Here is a 21,170-nt window from a genome sequence, read left to right as displayed (position 1 = left end):
GAACAACAAACCCTGAAATGACAGCAACCCGTTGACAATATGCTTTACTGAATACTTTAAGTCACTAGTTTAAGACCTACTGCTCAAAAAAAGATTCTTTTCAAAATGTTACTATTCACTGACAAAGCACCTAGTCTTTGGAGATTATAATGAGGTGGAGATTATGAGATTAATGTTGTTTTCATGCCTATTAACAAAATAATCATTCTGTATCCCATGGATCAAGGAGTAACTTTGACTTTCAAGCCTCAGTATTTAAGAAATCCATTTCATAAGGCTAAAGCTGCCATAGATAGTGATTCCTCTAATGGATCTGGGCCAAGTAAACTGAAAACGTTCTGAAAAGGATTTACCATTCTAGGTGTCATTAAGAACATTCATGATTCATGGGAAGAGGTCAAAATATCAACATTAACAGGAGTTTGGAGGAAGTTGATTCCAACCCTCATGGATGCCGTTGAGGGGTCCAAGACTTCAGTGGAGTAAGTCACTGCAGATGTGGTAGAAATAGAAAGAGATCCAGAAGTGGAGTCTGAAGATGTGACTGAACTGCTGCAATCTCTCAAAAATAAAACTTCTAAGGATGAGGAATTGCTTCCTATGAGTGAGCAAAGAAAGTGGTTTTTTGAGATGGGAACTACTCTTGGTGAAGATGCTGTGAAAACTGTTGAAATGACAACAAAGAATTTAGAATATTATGTAAGCTTAGTTGACAAAGCAGTGGCAAGGTTTGAGAAGACTGACTCCAATTTTGAAAGAAATACTATCATAGGTAAAATACTACGTTGTATAGAAAGGGGGAGTCAATCAACACAGCAAACTTCACTGTTGTCTTATTTTAAGAAATTGCCACAGCCACCTCAGCCTTCAGCAAACACCACCTTGATCAGTCAGGAGCCATCAACATCAAGGCAAGACCCTTAAGACTCATGACGATGTTAGCATTTTTTAATCAATAAAGTATTTTTAATTAAGTTATATACATTGTTTTTTCAGACATAATGCTATCGCACACTTTACAGACTACAGTATTGTATAAACATAACTTTTATATGCACTGGGAAACCAAAAAATTTGTGTGTCTCACTTTACTGAGATACCAGTTTTGCTGCAGTGGTCTGGAATGAAACCTGCAACACCTCCAAGGTATGCCTGTGTAGAAGTGGATGCCTGGTCATACTTAACTTTGTGGAGAAAAATATTTTGATGCCTTTCAACTTGCAGCAACTTTTTGATGTTTATCTCTTTCTTTTTGCTTTGACCATCTTTCAAGAAGTTGTATGAATAATTTTCTTTCTTAGATACATTACCCCAATGCTTGTAGAAAACATACATTATCCTATAGTATAAGCCTTAAAAGCTAGAAAGCCAGTCACCATGCCTCATAACTCTTATCTAGTTATACTCCTTTGCTGCCCTCCCTCTTGCTGAAGAAATGAGTGATTAAAGTTCTAAGAAATGACTAAATGGAGCTAATTTTTACCCTTTACATTTTCAAGGTAAGAATTAGTTACTGATATTGGAAATACTCTGATAATTCCACACCATAAGTCTAGCCAACTTAATGCAGAAAAACTTAGCAACCATTTCAATTGCTGCTATTAGAACTATTCTATTCATTTACTTACTTCCTTACAGGAGTATTTGGAAACTGGGCCAAGAGCTTGCTGGTTCTGATTCATTAAGATCCCAATAGGCATAAAATTGAATTAAAAAGCAAAAATAAATACCACTTAGCAAAGACAAACAATTTTGTCTTTAAAGTACTTTCTAAATTAACTAAGAATGTTTCACTAGTGTCTTTCTGATAACACTCTAATGAGATGTGTCAATTTTGGAGGGGAGGGAAAAAAAACAAGCAGAGGATTAGAAGACCTTCCAAAGCTCCAGAGAATTTAGAGGTCAGTAACAAGGGCAACAGTAGTATTTACTATTGCTATCACTGCGCTATGACATTGACTATGATATAAATGTTACTTAGAAGTTAGGCTGGCAAAAAATAATCTGCTTCAGGATGAAATATGTTAATTTACAGTCATATTTCTAATAGCAAAAGATGGGGATCTATTTTATTCAAAACAGATGAATAATTATTTAAATTGGAGGCATCAATCACAGTGTAATAGAAAAACCAAGGATATTATAGTATCTATGTGACACTGGGCAAGTTTCTTAACTGAATCTATTTCTTCATCCATAAAGTATGGATAATGCCAAATATCTGACAGGGTTGCTCTAAGGATTAAATACACTGTGTGTAAGATACTTAGCACAATGACTGGTATGTAACAGATCTTCAAAACATGATTTGGTTCTAAGGTATTTCTATATTTTATATTCTGTACCTCTTAAAAATATTATCATTTTTTTCTTAAATTGTAATTTTTTATACCATCCTCTTTTTGAGTGGATATTTTAAATCATGGAGCTGTTTTATACTAAGATGTTTGGTCACTTTACATTGTAAGGCTAATCTTCTTCATACAGTGAGGATATGAGCTATGCTGTGAAAAAACAGAGTAGAGTGGTTTGAAGTTTTAGATAACGACCTTGATAAAAAAGACAAGAGATGAGAAAGATAACCAAAGCAGCAGCAGTAAGAGTCATCTGAGAGTAATCTGCATGGACTTCAGCATAAGATAGATGTCAAAGTCACCAACTAGTTAATGACAGAGCTAGAATCAAACTCAGTTGGCTCCTTATCAAGTAATCATTGTTCAGGAATTTCACTGACTTTGCTCCAATTAGCTTGTTTCCTCTCAACACAGAAGCATGATATGTTCATTCTTGCCTCCATGCTGTTTGACTGTCCATGATGTCTTGCTCACAGAATACACTTTTTATTCCATACTGAGTCCAGCACATTTGTTCATGAGGCTTTCCCTGGCCATTCTATCAGTATCTTAATGATCTCCCTATAAACTGAACTCATGGCCACATATTGTTTTCATCATACACTGGCATTTACTTATATTCTTATAGTCTTATGTTCTTAGTTGTTTCATGGATTAGTTAGCTATCTCCCTCAACAGACTGAAAACACTTTAAGTGAGGGAGCTTGCTATGTATTTACATATCCCCATAGAATATGTTTCAGTGCTAAACACACAGCAGGCATTCATTCATACTTTCTTACTAAGTATAGAAGCTAAAATATTTCACTATTTGTCCTCCTTTCCATTAAAAACAAGATGCAAGAACTTAAAATTATATCAAAAGCTCATAAAAATCTCTTTTCCTTGACCCATTCTCACTTTATAAAATAGCATGTCTACAAAACACAGACTTGAACTGGACACAATTAAAAAATACATAATCAGACTTGCCTAGTCTATCTGAATACAAACTAGTTTTTCTACAAATATTTGCAATAACTTTTTCTGGGATACCCAACTTCTAAGCAGCCCATTTTTGGATATCAGCCAGAAAACTAACTATTCCAACTCTTTGTACTCCCCCCATCCTACCAAACAATTTAATTACAAAATATATAAATATATCTTGCTCTCTTCCCTAGATAACAATGGTTTGTAGTCTAATATGTACCTATTGAGATTTCTCTCTAAGCATTTACTTAAACATATACAGGGTTTGTTTTTTAATGTCTGCAATGTTTGTTTTTATATAAATGGGATCATTCTATAGACACTTCCCTCCATATAGCTGGCCATAGAAATATTTTCTTGTGAGTAAATATAGCTTTATTTTATTTAACCATTATATTCTATGATACATGTACCATTATCTATTTAATCATTCTCCAATTGACAGAATTTGTTTTTAATTTTTAAAAAGGAATTCTCTAATGAACATCCTTATATATCTTTGTGCACTTGTGAAAATATTTTCTGTCTCAAAAGACAGAAATATTTTAAATCTTGATATAGTACCACTAGGCTATAGCAATTTCTTTCCCACCATGGAGGGCAGTGCCTATGTTACATCCTTTCAAAATTGGGAGGGAAGGAAGGTATCAATTATTTCATCACTTGACTATCCCATGCCCATGGTCACCATAGCTAAAACAAAACTGGTAAAGGTGGAAATCTTCCTACAAGCAGTGATAATGTGTGATACAAAGAACATCAAAATCTTACACAATTTTAATTTGCAGTACAAAGTTGAAGATTAAAAAAGGCAGTCAATCTTAAAAAAAAAAAAAAGAGAAGAGAAGAGAACTGGAAGTAAATAAGTCCATCTCTTTCTCCTCTTCATACCACTGCTTTCCCTATGGAAGCTGTCCCATTGTAATAAAATGGCTGAAGCATTCACCAAGGGGTTTTTGAAATCTGCCAGAAGAGGAAAGGGCTTGTTAATAGTGGAAGGTCTGCATACTTTTGCTCCATCAACTGACATGCCTCAATCACTGTTTACAGTAGAACAGTAGACAAATACAGTATTTTAACCAGTTTTTATTCTCATTGAAAACCAAAAGCTTTCTCTGGTAACAAAGATTAGTATCGTAACCAAATTCTAAATGCTTATCAATTCACAAACCCAGGAAATAGAACCAAATTCCTGAAATTTCCCTTCCAAAAGCAAAATAACTCATAAGTTTCTCATTTTAAAAATCAGAATTGGTTTCTAAAATTTAAAAATTACAAAATGAAAATGATGTAGTGAAAATGCCACATGAAATTAGTACCTTTTTTTGGGTAGAGTAGAAGATGAACTTTAAAAAATGTCTATGAGACTATGTGCTTCTAATAAAGAAACTCATGTTTGCACACAATTTGTTACTTTCTTGAGAGCATGGTATGTTCAGAGAGTTGTCCACATTTTGCCAAAATCCATTACTCAGCAAAATAAAAGAGGTGAAAAAAATAAGGACAAAGTATTAATACTCTCTTATGCAAGAAAAAAAAAAAAACCTGACATCAGAAGTCTGGCATTTACTGTGATTCACCCCCTGCAGTGGTTTCAACTCTAACCTCTTTCAATAAGTGGTTTTAACCACAAGCTAAACTGCAATCTAGAAATCAAGCCATAGCTTGCTTTAATGTTGAGCCATTGTGACTAAGATGTAAAATCAATGTTGCCAAGCTTCTGTGTATAAATGTAGACTGATCACTGCCAATCACTGGCATTTAGCTTTTTAAGTGCTTAACTTTGACTGTAAGTTGCTCTGTGCTCCGCTCTGACAGCTTGCTTTCTTATGCTGTCAGATTTTTAAAATATGGAAACATCAAATGGTTATGAATTAAAATTAGATGCTTTCAATTTCAGCAAATATAATCAGCATCTTTAGGTTTATTTAATATAACTTTTAAGTAAGACTCTAACTCAAATAGTCTTGATCTTATTTTAACAAAGTAGAAAAAAAATTATTAGCAAAGACACACAAGTTCAAACGATGAAATAATGTCAAAGGTACAATTTTTTTCCAGAACCATTAAACTGAGAAACTGAAAAACAAGCAATACAAAAATTATTAAAGGTCAAAAACCCAAAAGAATGCCACCTTTAGAAAGAAAACTAGTTAAGCTGTTATATGTAAGCAGCACTGTAATTACCTAAAACTAAATTACTAGAACTCTGCTTGTTGATATATCCATAATTACTATAACATTTCTTCAGAGCCAAGCGCAACAAAAAGACCTCTGTGAATTGTTCTGTGCTCCAGCCTTGAAGCCAAGGTCTTGTTGCATATTTCTCTATCTCATTTTAAGAAGAAATATAGAAAATAAAACATTTTTTTCCTACTTCAGATCCTCCCTCCTCTCCCTGATTTCATAAAACCATCAGAGACCTCAGAAGGCTTTAAGAAATCAGGTTCATAGTTTGAAACAAAATAACTCTTATAAGAAGCTTAATATTTTCTTCAGTTTACCGCTGATTCTTAAACTAGAAATATTTAGATGAAAGAGAATACAATTTTTATTCTTCAACAAGGCAGACTAATGGTTAAATCAGAGAAACCGTAAATACGTTTTTAAGCATTCTTTCAAGTAACTGCAACCAGCTGCCCCTCTCCTCATTTCCTTCTGCCTCTTCTCCAAATCCTATGAGCTGTCAGTGATCCTGGCACTGCTCAAATAAATGGCAGTGATTACTGCCAAGGAGTGATAACCACCCTAGAAGTATTCATGTTAAATAAAGAGAGGAGTAAAAATATCTCAGTCTACTTACAAGAAAAAGAAAAAAAGAAAAGGCAAAGAATAAAAGTGATTTTTGGAAAAATGATTGCAATGTGATAGGAGATTTGATTTAACTGTAAGTTTAGGGCAGCAAGTTTCTTTAGCGCATGTAAAAGAGAGCAGGGCAGATGCTGCAGGACTAGCACCAACTCTCCAGGATAGGCACTGGTTTTTTGGTTTGTTTTTCATTTTAAGTTGTACTTTTCAAGAAGACCAGGAAAAAAGAGGAAAAGTATCAGGAGAACTATATTCAAATACATTTGTCACTAACACTTTGGGATGAATTGTTCTTTTCCAATAGATTAAAGGGAGAACAACAAAGGTCAATTCAGACTGTTGAGATTTGTAACAGACGATAACGATACCCAAGTGTTCAGATTTCTCATCAAATCTCATTCAGCTATATAATCAAAATATGGGGGATGAGAGGGGTGAAGAAAGGCAAAAATAATTATTTTGATAAACATGGTATATGATAAATGACTACAGTATTATTAAAATGTCAATAAACATTACCTATTCACCTTGCTGTTATTTGGAGTAACAGCTGTACTCCGTTGACAGCTATCAAAGAGTATTAAAAAGAAATAAAATACTTCAAATTTTTATTATTGTTAATGTTTTGGTTCTTATTGATTTCTAATACACAGTTGTGATCTGACCATGTAGAATGTGCTGGAAACGAGGCACTTGTGTTATTCTGAGATAACATCTCAACTACTAGAGATTAATAATGAAGTGAAATATTTTCATATTAATAAACACACTTGAAATACAAAAGAATTACTTCTGATAGAAGAGAGAAAAGAAATGTAAAATTAAGAAAGCCAGGAGAAAAAAGGGTACATGGAGAAGTTACCCTTTGTGAGAGGAAGTGAATCCAAAGGACCCTAGTCTGAGCAACTGGAAGACTTTATTGTCCACCACCTATAGGGCTTCCTCTGTTTGCCAAGACTATTCATTTTAATACTTTAATTGCATCCCCCTTTGACAGTTATTTAACAAGGTAGGGATTAACAGACCCATGCATAAAACATTAAATAACAAAATGTTGTTAAGACTATTTGAGAGTAAGACAGGGCTGATGATCATGCCCTTTATAGAACTTTATACATCCATTTGATCAGTTGAAGGAGTAGAGGAAATTATGTGTATATTTAGGAGAAAAAAACTTCTAAGCAGAGAAACTGAGAGGTATGAAGACCCTGAGGCTAAAACTTCCCTGTTATGTTCAAGGAACAATAAAGTATTTGCGTCTACATATCCTAAGACATGCACAATAATTAAGCATCAATGAGAGGTAATTTTATAATATCTCAAGCATCTTTAATTTCCATTCCCCTGTCTGACATGCTAGAGTAAACAATCTTTACTTTATTTCTAAGACAGAGCAAGCCTTTAATTTTACAAAAGAAGTTTTTTTAAGTGTTTTTATGTGACATTCTACTGAAAACTGATCATGTTAAGATTATGTATTATTCTTTTTCTCCTTTACTATTCTGATCAGTTGGTTGTTCAAAACAAGCAAACTTACAGACATATATCAATGTAAGAACACACCACAAAGTAAATATGTCAATATGTAATTCAAGAAAACTGTATTGAAATAAAAATTAAACCTGTACGTTGAATTGGCTCAGAGTATTCCAGGCAAAGTGGCCCAGAAAGATCAACACTGAGAAATATAATAGAGTTCTTAAACTTCAGAAATAAAGAAGTAACACTTTGGGTGGCCAGGCAAAAAGATTAAGTCACTTACAATGGAAAAAAAAAAAATTAGACCGGCCTCGTACTTTTGTCCATTCAATTCCAGAAGACAACAGAACTACCTCTTAGTTCTTCTAAGATGCTCAAGAAAAAGAAGTTGAATCCAATGATTTTTATATCCCTCCAAACTGTTCTTTTAAGTCTAAAGGTTACAAACATACAAGAACTAGGGAACTACTGCTCATGAACCATTACTGAGAAAACTTCTGGAAAACTGACTTCAGCCAACCAAGAGAAGATTTAGGCAACTATGGCAACAGTACTGTTGATGAATATTAGGATTCAAACAAAAATAGAGACTGGCATAACAAGATACACCATTAATGTTCCATGTCCTGACAACGTAGCTGGTAAAAATTAGGAGAAAAAGAGACCAAAAGGGCAGGTAGTAGAATTAGAATAAATTCACTCATTGCCTTACCTATGTTACTCCACTCAACAGAAGTAGAATACACGTTCAGTTGCACATGGAATACTTATCAAGATGGACCATAAACTGAGCCACAAAATAAGTCTCTATAAATTTAAATGTTTCAAGTCACACAAAGTATGTTCTTGACCACAGTGGAATTAAATTAGAAATCAGTAACAGAAAGACCCTTGGAAAATTGTCAGATGTTGGGAACTAAATAACACGATACTAAGTAAAACAGATCACAGAAAACAAAAAAGTAAATTAGAAAATATTTTGAACAAAACAAAAAAGAAAACACATGTCACAATTTGTAGGATTCTGCTAAAGCAGTATGTAGGAGTAAATTTATTGCACAAAATGCCTATATGAGAAGAAAAGAAAGGTCTCAAATCAATAATCTCAAGCTTCCACCATAAGAAACTAGAAAAAGAAAAGTAAGCAGATGAAAGAATACTACAGGTAAAAGTGGAAATCAATGAAATAAAAACCAGAGAAATAATAGAGAAGATCAATACTCAATCAATAAAACTGATAAAATTGATAAACTTCTAACCATACTGATTAAGGAAAAGAGAAAGAGAAGATACAAGTTAACAATGTCCAGAATGAGAGAAGTGGCATTACCATAAGTTCTATAGATATTAAAATAATAAGGAAATATTATGAACAATTTTATGCCCATTAAATGTGACAATTTAAATGAAATGGACACATTCCTGGAAAGACACCAATGGCAAGTTTTCTCAAGAAGAAAGTGGTAATTTGAATAGCCCAATGTCTATCAAAGACATTGAAACAGTTTTTTTAAAACATTCCTACAAAGAAAAGTCCTGACCCAGGTGGCTGCACCAATAAATTTTACCAAATATTAAAGGAAGAAATAATGCCAATTTTATACAAACTGTTCCAAAAATTGAAGAAAGCTAAGAAGTATCCCCTTCCTCACATGTGGCCAGCATTAACCTGAAACTGAAACTAGACAAGGACAGGTTTTATAACATTATGTGTGAATATATTGTTTATTCAAAATAAGTAAATCTAATTTCTGAAACTTCTACAAGAATGGATCTTTTTAATTTCTTCTTTGTAAACAATTTCAATCCTTTTGTCTGGATTTTTGTGAAGTTCAGAGAAATATTATAAAATTATATTTTATTAGCTTCTTCACTGTCTTACCTCTGCTCTCTTTCTAGAATTTCTAGTCCTGTTGCCCATGACTTTTTTTTAATTTATTTTGTTTTTCTTTTTGTTCTAGATTCTAGGGGACATGAATCAGAAAGATACAGGTTCTAATGGCTAGCTGTCGTATCTTGAAGTCTCATTACTTTTCTGTGAATTGTTGCAAAGTAACCAAAGACAGTCTATTATAACTTACTAAAAAATTCCTTAACAATTGCTTCTGTTTCAAGTAATGGTAGACTAGGTAATTCAAGCAAACCCTCCCACTGAAGAAAACTACAAACAATTCTCAAACAAAAATCAAATGCTAACAAGATGACTAAAATTACTAGCCCAGAAACCAGCTGGGGACCCAGAAACAAGCAAAACACTGAAGATTTTGTCCTTAGAGCACTTGCCTAACTAGAAGATGCAGCTGAAAGGCTAAGGCATATTTCTGCCACCAGTCAAAATCTAGAGCCTGCCAAGGGTGGGGTATCTAGTAATCAGTATCAACTGGGAGCTGACAGGGCTGCACCCTAGTGCAAGGGGTGAACTGGAATTAAAACAGGCCTCCAATTAGTCTGCAGCTTGCCTCTGAATCACTTAGGGGAACCAGTGAAATCTCAATCCTTAGAACATGGATGGTTTGAAGTGGTCACCCTAGGTACCTGACAGAAGCAAACAAAAGTCCTTCTGGAGAAAGGTAACATCATCAGAGACCTCATATGATTTAGTAATAGAATCTTGCAAATATTCATTACTAAAGTTATATAAATTAAGAAACAGATGTAATTTTTAAAGTAAACATTATAGTATCCTTATACCATACCAATTACTAAAAATTACCCACATTTTTTATAATTCCCTTTACTGTTTGTATAAATTTGGGGGCATTTAGAAAAATAAACAAGAATATATAAATATAGAACATAGTAAGTGCAACTGAACTTTTTGCAGTTTGGCTATGTCTTCAAAACATACTTTGTACTTTGAGACATCTCTTCTTTTAGTACCTCAATATTACAGATGAACAAACTCTAAGATATACTGGCCATGTTTTAAAAATTAAACAGCAATGGTTTTTTCAGTGTGGTCTATTTTAGCAAAGATGGGACCACACCCTACACAACGGCATGCAACATTCTGAAATAAGCAAAAACAGAAAATACACCCATTTTGCAATTTAAGCACAGTTATAAAATATATACATATGATTCAATATTCTATCTTCTTTATAAATTAACTGAGCTCATTTCCTAAAACTTAATTATTTTCTTTGCCAGGAAATAGAAATAAAAAATGATTTTAAAATACTATCTTTCAGAAGATTAACCACTTTGACAATGTTGAATTTTAACCTTTTAATCTTATTATCAAAATGGAACAAAAACACTCTCTTTAATGTCTGAGTAGCTATAAATGATGATCAATATCTTTTTTCTCCTCTCATACCTATAGTATCTGGGAGGTCTAGCAATTCATTGTGCTGCAAGTCAAGGTTGGTTATCTGCGTGCAGTTTCCAATCTCCTTTGGAAGATGTTCAAGTTGATTGTGAGCTACATCCAGCGTAATGAGGTTACATAATTCACCTGTAAATTGACCAACATAAAAAATTTAATAAGAATTATTAAAGAACATATTAATGAAAGAAAAACTTCATTTTCTAAATCATTATTGTACTCTCTGAAAAAGTAAAATTCAAACACAAAAATCTGAAACTGTCATTTGAAAATGACATCTTACAAATATTGAGTCATTACGTTGTACACCTGAAGCTAATGTAATATTATGTCAGTTATATCTAAAGAAAAAAAGAAAAAGACATCTGATAATGTTAAAATATTGATTGTAACTATCAACCAATGTTATATATATTTTTAAATTTAAGTAACTAATTCAACCACATTTATGTTTGTATATTCCATACTTCAAAAAGAGCTCACTAATTTTTTAAAACAAATGCAACACAATAATATCAAGATACACCTTGAGTTTAATCTGAGGGTCACCTTCTATGTCAAAATACATATGTCCTCAAATAAACATATGTTCTGATGTTTTATAAATATATAAATTGAGACATAAATAAAAACTCCTCATTTAATAGTACTTCAAAAGGATAGAAAATAAGGTATTTTTCTCCTCACTCTAGCTGAAAGGGCTGTATTGGCAACTTAGACTATTCTTAGTGTTTTTCTGTATCCAAAAACTTATACTTATAACAGATATATTAGCTCTCTCATGATTTTCCTATTTTTTTTTTTTGGCAGAGGTTGGAAATACTGAAAAAGTAAGATGAGCAAGGAAAGTGCATAAAACTCTGAAAAATGGGTGTAGAGCATATATTATGAAGCAACATATTACAAACATAAGCAACAAAAGAGAAAATAGGTAAATTGGATTTCATCAAAATTTAAAATGTATGTGCATCAAAGGATGCTATCAAGAGAATGAAAACGTAACTCAGAATAAGAGGAAATATTTGTAAATCATATACCTGCTAAGGGATTAATATGCAGAATATATAAGGAACTCCTATAATTAAACAAGAAACAACTCAATCTAAAAGTGGGCAAAGGACTTGACATTCCTCGTAAGGTATACAAACGGCCAATAAACACGTGAAAAGACGTCCAACATCACTAATCATTAAAAAATGCAAATCAATATGAGGAGATACCACTTCATACCCACTAGGATAGCTATAATCAAAAAAATAGGAAGTGACAAATGTTCGCAAATATGTGGAGAAATTAGAATCCTTGTGTTGTACCTCCAGGAACCCCACACTCCAGGTTCTCAATGTGAAGATAAAAGAAAAATTCCCTCTTGTTTTCACCTAGGCATATCATACTCAAACTACAGAAAATCAAAGACAAAGAGAAAATTTTGAAAGAAGGTAGAGGGGGAAAACCCCTTACCCTAAATAGGAACAAGGATGAGAACATATTGGACTTCTCTTCAGTAACCATGCAAGCAAGAAGAGAATGGAATAAAATATTTAAAGTGTTGACAGAAAAAAAAATCACCAACCTAAAAGTCTGTATCCAATGAAATTATCCTTCAAAGTAAAGGAGAAATAAAGACTTTCTCAAACAGAAATTGAGGAAATTTGTCACCAGCAGACATGTCTTGCAAGAAATAATAAAAAAGTTCTTCAGAAAGAAAAAAAAATGATATAGGTCAGTAACAGATCTACATAAAGAAAGGAAGAGCATTAGAGAAGGAATAAAGATAAAATAAAAATCTTTTGTTTTCTTATTTTTAACTGATCTAACAGGTAACAGTTTGTTCAAAGTATTAATAGCAACAATATATTGCATGGTTACACATTAAGGATAAATGAAATGAATGACAGCAATGTCCTAAGGGACAGGAGGAAGGAATATTCAAGGTACCTACACTACCTATGAATGGTATAGCATTATCTGAAGGTGGACTTATATTAGCTATAAATCCACACTGCGGAATCCAGGGCAACCACATACATACATACATACATACATACATACATAAAAACATACAAACAAAAAAATTAAAACAAGTATAAATGATATGCTAAGGAGAGAGAAAATGGAATAACATAAAACGCTCAACTGAAACCAGAAAAGGCAAAAAAGTAGTGAAAGACAAGAGACAAAGAACAAGTTCAATTAATAGAAAATGAGTTACAAATATGTACCAAATAAAAGACAGAGATTGTCAGAGTGGATTAAAAAACAAGACCCATTAAATACTGTCTTCAAAAAAAACTCCCTTAAACTACAGACACAGGTGGATTAAAAGTAAAGGAATGGAGAAAAAAATACAATGCTAACATTAATCAAAAGAAAGCTGGAGTAGCTAAATTAATTTCAGACAAAGTCAACCTCAAAGTAAGGAAAATTATCAGAGATGCAGAAAACATTACATGATAAACTGAATAAATAAATGGGGGAAAGGAAAAAAATGAATAAACAACACAAAGAGACAGGAGAGATATCTTTAAAATACTGGGGGGAAAAAAAGGAAAAATATCAAACTAGAATTCTATACCAGGAAAAATAGCTGTCAAAAATGAAAGTAAAATGAAGACTTTCAGACAAACAAAAGCCTACAGAATTCATTCTGAGCAGACTTGCACTACAATATGCACTAAAGGAAGTTCTTTGGGTAAAAAGATATATACATGGGTAAGTATTAAAGAATTTTTTCTATATTTTTTAATTTCTTTAAAAGATAACTGAAAAGGAAGATGGTATGTCAGAAAGCACAGGAACCAATCTAAAAGAATTCACAATAACCAAAGCTAAAACAATCTGACCAAAAAATATAAAAATAATATTGGCTTGGAACCCAAAGAATAGACTAAATGAATCCAGAGTAATATAATTAGGTAACTGAATAAACAAATGGGGGAAAAGGGAAAGCTCTTCCTTAAGAAATTCTTTTTATATAAGCATTTCAATTAATAAATGAAAAAGGAGTGGGGGAAATTTTAAAAATCACCATTAGAATACAGTGATAATTGTTTCAGAGGAGAATCACCAGTGAATGCTAAAATTAGTGAGCAAAAGATTATGGAAAAACAAGATATTGGCATAGTCTAAAATCAGTACTTCCCAAGATAATTTTAATTATAAAGAAAAAATTATTAACTTCAAAGTGAAGAAGTACAGCAGAAACCACCATAACCAAGTGGTCTAGATCAAAATTACCAGTAATGAGACATCTCAACATCATTTATCTCCTGATATGTATGATTCACTGGGAAAGGCAATCACCTCTGTGGTTTTCTTACCAAAACTGCATAACCTTAAACTAGTCATGAGAAAACATGACACAAACAAAAAAATGAGTGATATATAATACCCCAGCAGTACACTTCAAAGGTATCCATGTCATGAAAAACAGAAAAGACTTCAGTCTTTCCTTTCAGTCTTTCTGACTGTTACTGGTTGGGAGACTATGACTATGACTACTAAATGTGGGATTTTGAAATAGAAAAAGGACATTAGTGGAAAAACTGGTGAAATCCGAATAAAATTTGTAGTTTAGTTAATACTATTGTACCTATGTTAATTTCTTGGTTTTAATCATTGTACAATGGTTATGTAGAATGTTCATATTAGGGGAAGTTGGGTAAAGGGTATATGGGAATCCGCTGTATTGGTTTTGCAACTCCTCTTTTAAGTCTAAAATTTGTTCAAAATGGAAAGCTTAAAAAATATGAAGTTTAAAGTAAAAACAATATCAATATATTATTATGGGATTGATAATATATGAATATATAATACATATGAATAACATATTTTCATATGAATAACACATCATATATTGTATGATAATTGCACAAAGAATGGGAGAAATGGAAGTGTTCTACTGTAAGACATGTTCTTAAGACATGTAAAGTTGTATAATATTATATGAACGTAGACTATGCTAAGTTATAATATGTAAATACTACAGCAGATACTAAAAAAAGTAACAAAGATGTATAACTAATATGCAACAGTTGAGATAAATGGAATTTATTTAAAAACACTCAATCCAAAAGATGGCATGAAATGAGGGGAAAAAGGAAAAGCAACAAATGGCACAAACAGAAATTAGCCAGACAGCTGACAGATTTTAACCTGATCATATTGATAACTATATTAAATGTCAGTAGTCTAAATCCTTCATTCAAGGCAGAAATGAACAGGATGAAAACACAAGACCTAACCATATGCTGCCTACAAGAAACCACTTTAAGTACTATATAAAGACACAGAAGTGTAAGTATGGAAAAGATATGGCTGTATCCATATCAGATAAAAATAGAATTTAGAAATACTAGCAGGAATATTACCAGAGATAAAGATAGATATTCCACAATGATACATTGCCTTATCACAAAAAAAAACCTAAGTAGGTATGTATATATGTATGTGTGTGTATGTATATACATATAAAACCAATCAGAGTCTCAAACTGTAAGAACGAAAAAATAATAGCACTAATGGGAGAAAGACAAACCTACTTTTTTAATTTTTAATTTTTGGGGGGGAAGTAATTAGGTTTTTTAATTAATTTTTATTTTTATAGAGGTACTGGGGATTGAACCTAGGACCTTGTGAATGCTAAGCATGCACTCTACCACTGAGCTATACCCTCCCCTGCAAGACCAGTCTACCATTATAGTTGGATATTTCAATACTCACTTCTAACTGAAGAAAAAAGTAGACAGAAAATCAGTAAGGGTATAGAAGAAATGAATAATATTATCAACCAACTTGACTTTGCTCCAAAAATAACAGCAAAATGCACATATTTTTCAACTGCATATAGAACATTTACCAAGACAGACCATATTTTATAAATCAGTGACAAAAAGTATATGAAAACATCTCTGAAATACCTGGAAACTGAACAGTGCACTGCTAAATTATCCATGTATTGGGGAATAACAAGAGATAGTTAGAAAATATTTTGAATTAAAGAATAATGAAAATACAACATATCAAAATTTATGTGCTGCTGCTAAAATAGTACTTGGAGGGAGGTTTATAGCTATCAACGTTTACATAATGAAAAGATCTAAAATCAATCAACCTAAGAAAGTAGACAAAAAAGAACATATGAAATCTAAAGTAATAAGGAACTAGATAATAAAGGGTAGAAAACAAAAAAAAGGGAAAATAACAGAAAAAAATAATAAAACCGAAAGCAGTTTTTTTTTTTAAAGACCAATAAAATTTATACATCTACAGCCAGACTTACCAAGTAAGGAGAGAAGACTCAAATTACCAGTGTCAGGAATGAAAGAAGAATATTACAAAGTATATATTACAAACTTAAGAAAAAAATAAAGAACTATTACAAACTTGACGTTAAAAATGTTCAGCAAATTAAATAGACAAACGCTTTGCCAGATAAGAAACAGAAAACCCAAATAAGTCTCTATTAAGTAAAGCAGTCATTTAAAACCTTCCTACAAAGTAAACCCTAGTTCCAAAGTGCATGACTGATCAATTCTCCTAAACATTTGGAGAAATAATTACTAATTCTATACAAACTCTTCAAAAACATGTAAGAGGAACACTTCCCAACCCATTCTATGATATGAAGCCAGCACTGCTCTGACAGCAAACCATTACAAAAAAAAAGAAAAAAAGGAGAATTATGGATAAATATATCCACGATGAGTATAAATGCAAAAATCCTTAACTAAATTTTAGTGAATTAAATCTAGCAACATATAAAAAATCCATATTAAATATATATCTAACAGGCACTCAAATATCAGTAAGTAACTAATTTAGGTTTGCTCCATAACTTATGGTCTTCTCTATACTATCATTAGACTCACATTAAGGATGTTTATATTTTTAATATAACTCTGGTTCTTGAACTTACAAGGTTATTTTTCAAACATTCAGAGTTTAGCTATATAAAAATCACATCAAATTTTACTAAAATACATTTGTAAATACTACATAATTAACAAGGGATGGAAATACTTGTCACAGAAGCTTGAACAGATTTAGGGACTTAGGTGAGAATACTATTACATTACTTAAATTTGTCTTATAGGCTTAATTCTCCCTTTCACTGCAAAGAAAACTTTGGTAATTCTTCTAAGCAATTGCTTCTGTAACCAAGCAACATGCACAATAGTGTCTATATCCTTCGATGTATAGTATGCTGTCATTTGAGTGCAATGATTACCCTCTTCCCTACATTCGAGCAGTGTGGGAAGTCAAATGTATCCTATGATCCTCAGATCTAAGATTGTTCAAGTGCTATTTTTTTCCTCTGCACTCTTTCTGCCTTCTTTAGCAATAATAATAATTCTTTCAGGTTTCTGTTGTTTAGTGAAAACACCTGACAATTTGATAACAATCAGCTAAGTTAATAGTTCGTTTCTGGGTCTCTAAGGTTTCTTGCAGATTTCCAGTCAAAAGGAGTTATTTATTAACAACTGCGAGTTCCCTTTCCTGATTTTTTCCTGCCAAACTGAGTTACTCATTACCACTTGTACAAAACACTCAAAAAAGATCATTAAATAATGCTACCTGGACCACAAAAGCCATTGTAGCACCTCTGGCAGTCCTGAGAGAATTTCAAGAATTTTAGGGACAAAGGGTTATAATTTGAGTTAATACTGAAAAATGGGTAATAATATTGGGCTTCATTAAATTCACTTCAAGCCACATTCATTGAAAACCTACCATTTATTATCTACAAAAATACACAGAAAATGACATAATAGGGAATTGAACAAAATCTGTAAGATCCTTCAGCTTCTAAAACATTGCTGATTCTGTTCTTCGTATTTTTATACATTTGGGTTATGTGTATACATACACATTTATTATATATTAATTATACTATCACTTGACATAAAATATAACTGCAGTACTGCAGTGCATATAGTAGGAAATCGATTTTGTTTTCAATAAATTTTAATGACTTAAATGGGTTAAAAAATCTGAATGCTGTGAGAGGTTTTTTACTGGGTAAAATTAATCTGGGTTCTCAAAAAGCAAACAATTTAACACAGCAGATCATTCTCCTAAGCAAAAAGGATTATTTTAACAAATTCACATAAAATTGTATGTGATATAAATGATGTAGCATCTTATTGACCGTATAATATAGGATAAGTAGATTAAAAAAATATTCCCTCTAACTTAGCTGTTTTTTTATAAGGAATAATAAATAGGGCTCCTTAAAGAAAAAGAAGAAATTCTCAACTAGCCTTTAATTCAACAAAGGAAAAAAAGTTGTAGGAATAACTCTAAGTAATAAATTAGAGACAAAGATGCAGTTTATTTCTGGTTTCAAAGAGCAATCATTTCCTTTCTAGAAGAATAAAATCATTTAAAACTCTATTGCCCAGAGTTTCCTGAACTAAAATGATTAATTATTCAAACTGACTACCTGAAGGCCTCACCCTAGTCCACCCAGGCCAAAATAAATTTACAGAAGTACATCTCTAACATGAAACTCAAAGGAACCAAGTTGGGGGAGAAGGGGAGTGGTTATTTACTGTTTTCCCTCTGAAAACATGACTTCTTGACTGTCTTGGTGTTCAGCAAAGAGTCTCTTTCAAGATTACAAATGGTGAAAGGAGGTATGGGCATGAAGAATGAAACACTGATCTATAAAAGAGAGCAATGACTAAGGTTTCCATCTATGTACTTACTACAAAAAGATAGGACATTTGCTTTATTTCTCCATGTCTTATCACACAAAAGGAAAAAAGTAAATAAACATTACTAAATGAAGGGTTTTCTTGGCTACTCTAATATATTCTGTCTAGCTCTTCACGTGTCTTCCAGTATCTTTTTACTGTTTTCTGCCAGTGTTCACCCACTTGAATATGTATCATTGGTATCAAATTACATGGCATTAATACAGATACCATTAGCGCTTAAAGATACAGGTATTCAGACTCTAATTTCCCTATAAAGGCAGTAGCATAGCTGCTAAATTTCAAATATGTTATTTAAACTAAATAGTAGGCTATGTTTCAAAATCTTCTAATTTCTCTCATTCCTCAAATATTCTCCTGAACACAAACTGGATGGCATGATTGAAAGTGGTATACTCATAAAAAACAACAAAGAAGAATAAGCACTTAATATGTATGCCTAATATATATCTATAATAATGTGGATCTAATATGTATAAATGGAAGTTTAACAAAATGATAATTAGCACATATTTCAAACTGTAAATTCTCTTGTTATGGGTTTCAGCAGAAAATCAAATTACATTAAGGGTGTATAATACTTTAAAAACGGTCAAATTCCATTTTGTTTGATCATGGTGCATGGGTCTTATTTTGCAAACATTTTCAAAAGAGCTCAGTATTTTACTTTTTTTGTAACTAAAAAAGTAGTAAAGCTAGATCTGCGTCACATAAAATATTTCTGTCTTTATAATAAAAGATAGCTTTCAAGAATTAAAAACAAATCTATAATAATCACTGAACTATAAATCAAATTATAATGAGATACCAATGCACACTCACGGATTGGCTGTAATAAGAAAGACTGATAATCACAAGAATGCTGAGGATGCAGAGGAACTGGAACCCTCATACACTGCTAATGGGGATGTAAAATGGTGCAGCCACTAAAGAAAACAGTCCAGTAGTTCCTCAAAAGATTAACATGCAGTTACCGTATGACTCAGAAATTCCACTTCTAGGTCAGTATATATCCAAGAGAAATGTAAACAAATGTCTACACAAAAAATTGTACACAAATGTTCACAGTAATTTTATTCATAATAACTAGAAAGCAAAAACAGCCCAAATGTTCAGCAACTGATGAGTAGATAAATAAAATCTGGTATATTCATACAATAGAATATTATTCAGCAATAAAAAGGAATGATGTACTGATACATGCTACAATCTGGATGAAGTTTTGACAAAATTACGCTAACAGAAAGAAGCCAGTCACCAAAGACCACATATTATATGATTCCATTTATATGAAATGTCCAGAATAGGCAAATCTATAGAAACAGAAAGTAGATTAGTGTTTGCCTAGGGCTACGGGGTTGGGAGAAAATAGGAGTGGGGTGACTGCCAAGAATAGAGTTTCTTTGTGGAGTGATGAAAATGTCGTATAATGGTAAGAGTGAACAACTCTGTAAATATGCTTAAAAAAAATTTGAATTGTACACTTCAAATGCATGAATTGTATGGTATGTGAATCATATCTCAATTAAGCTAACATCCTTCCCCTTCAAAAAAACAAAAAAAAAAACCAAAAAACTACTGCTATGGCTTTCAACTGCAGCTACACACAGAATAACCCACCTTGAAAAGTACAGACCCCCTGTACCTGTTGGACCACTAAACCATAACCTATGGGAGGGAACCCACTCTTCTAAGACTAATGGGGACAGTATAGTGAGACCTAGATTCAAACTCTTGACTCTGCCAAGAGCATGATCTTCAGTAAATTATTTAATCTCTCTGTATTTTCAGTTCCTTCTTCAGTACCATGAGGGGAGAAGTATCTACTTCACTGGATTACTACAAGAACTTAATGAGATAAGTATACATATACAGAATAATGTATGGTATATGACATACTGTGGTCAAACAACAGCTATTCTTATTATATAATTATGTTATTTTTACTGGACCTTTATTTTCTTGTTCCCTAATAAGGAAACAGATAATGCAGACTTCTGCAATATTTGTCCCAAATCCATTCATCTAAGTTAAACCTTATAAATCTTAACTCCTTATAGAAAATAGTAAGTTTTATTTTTAGAAGCAGTTTACTTTCTATCTGATGCCATGCTTGGAATAAAATAAATAACACTTATAAAGTTACTAATTTATAGAAATACAGAAATTACAAGAACACAAACTTCAATGTCACTAATGGTGGGAGGGTACCTACTGAAAAACAAACTCAATGGTTATTTTTAAAATTATAAACTTAGGAATAAAAGTCAAAAGACTAGGCAGCCACAAATGTCAACCATTTAATTCGCTAATTAAATTTGCCAATTTTTAAAACACATTCACTTTTTAGCAAAAATGCTATATTTATATGCTCAAGAACAAACTGACATAAATTTAAAATCCTATGAAATAATTTCTTAGGTAAGAAATACATGTTCCTAATTCCCAGGTAATTTGATAACATTTTTTCTACAGGAAAAAAAAATCCTTAAAGAAAGACTCTGATATGAA

At 32.2% G+C, this 21,170-nt stretch overlaps 1 protein-coding gene across 5 annotated transcripts in view; it reads right to left on the bottom strand.

Moving 5' to 3' along the window:
• Nucleotides 1–21,170, bottom strand: part of SHOC2 (SHOC2 leucine rich repeat scaffold protein) — an 81,943-nt gene that overhangs the window by 16,831 nt on the left and 43,942 nt on the right. For all 5 annotated transcript variants that reach the window (XM_015235949.3, XM_072971868.1, XM_006200206.4 and 2 more), the window contains one exon: nucleotides 10,933–11,070. In XM_015235949.3, coding sequence (XP_015091435.1) covers nucleotides 10,933–11,070 — 138 coding nt within the window. The remainder of the gene's footprint in view (nucleotides 1–10,932; nucleotides 11,071–21,170) is intronic.

The sequence above is a fragment of the Vicugna pacos genome, chromosome 11 (assembly GCF_048564905.1).
Source record: "Vicugna pacos chromosome 11, VicPac4, whole genome shotgun sequence".
Lineage (NCBI taxonomy): Eukaryota > Metazoa > Chordata > Mammalia > Artiodactyla > Camelidae > Vicugna > Vicugna pacos.
Note: the sequence above shows the minus strand (reverse complement) of the source record. Positions and strands in the feature narration are given on the sequence as shown.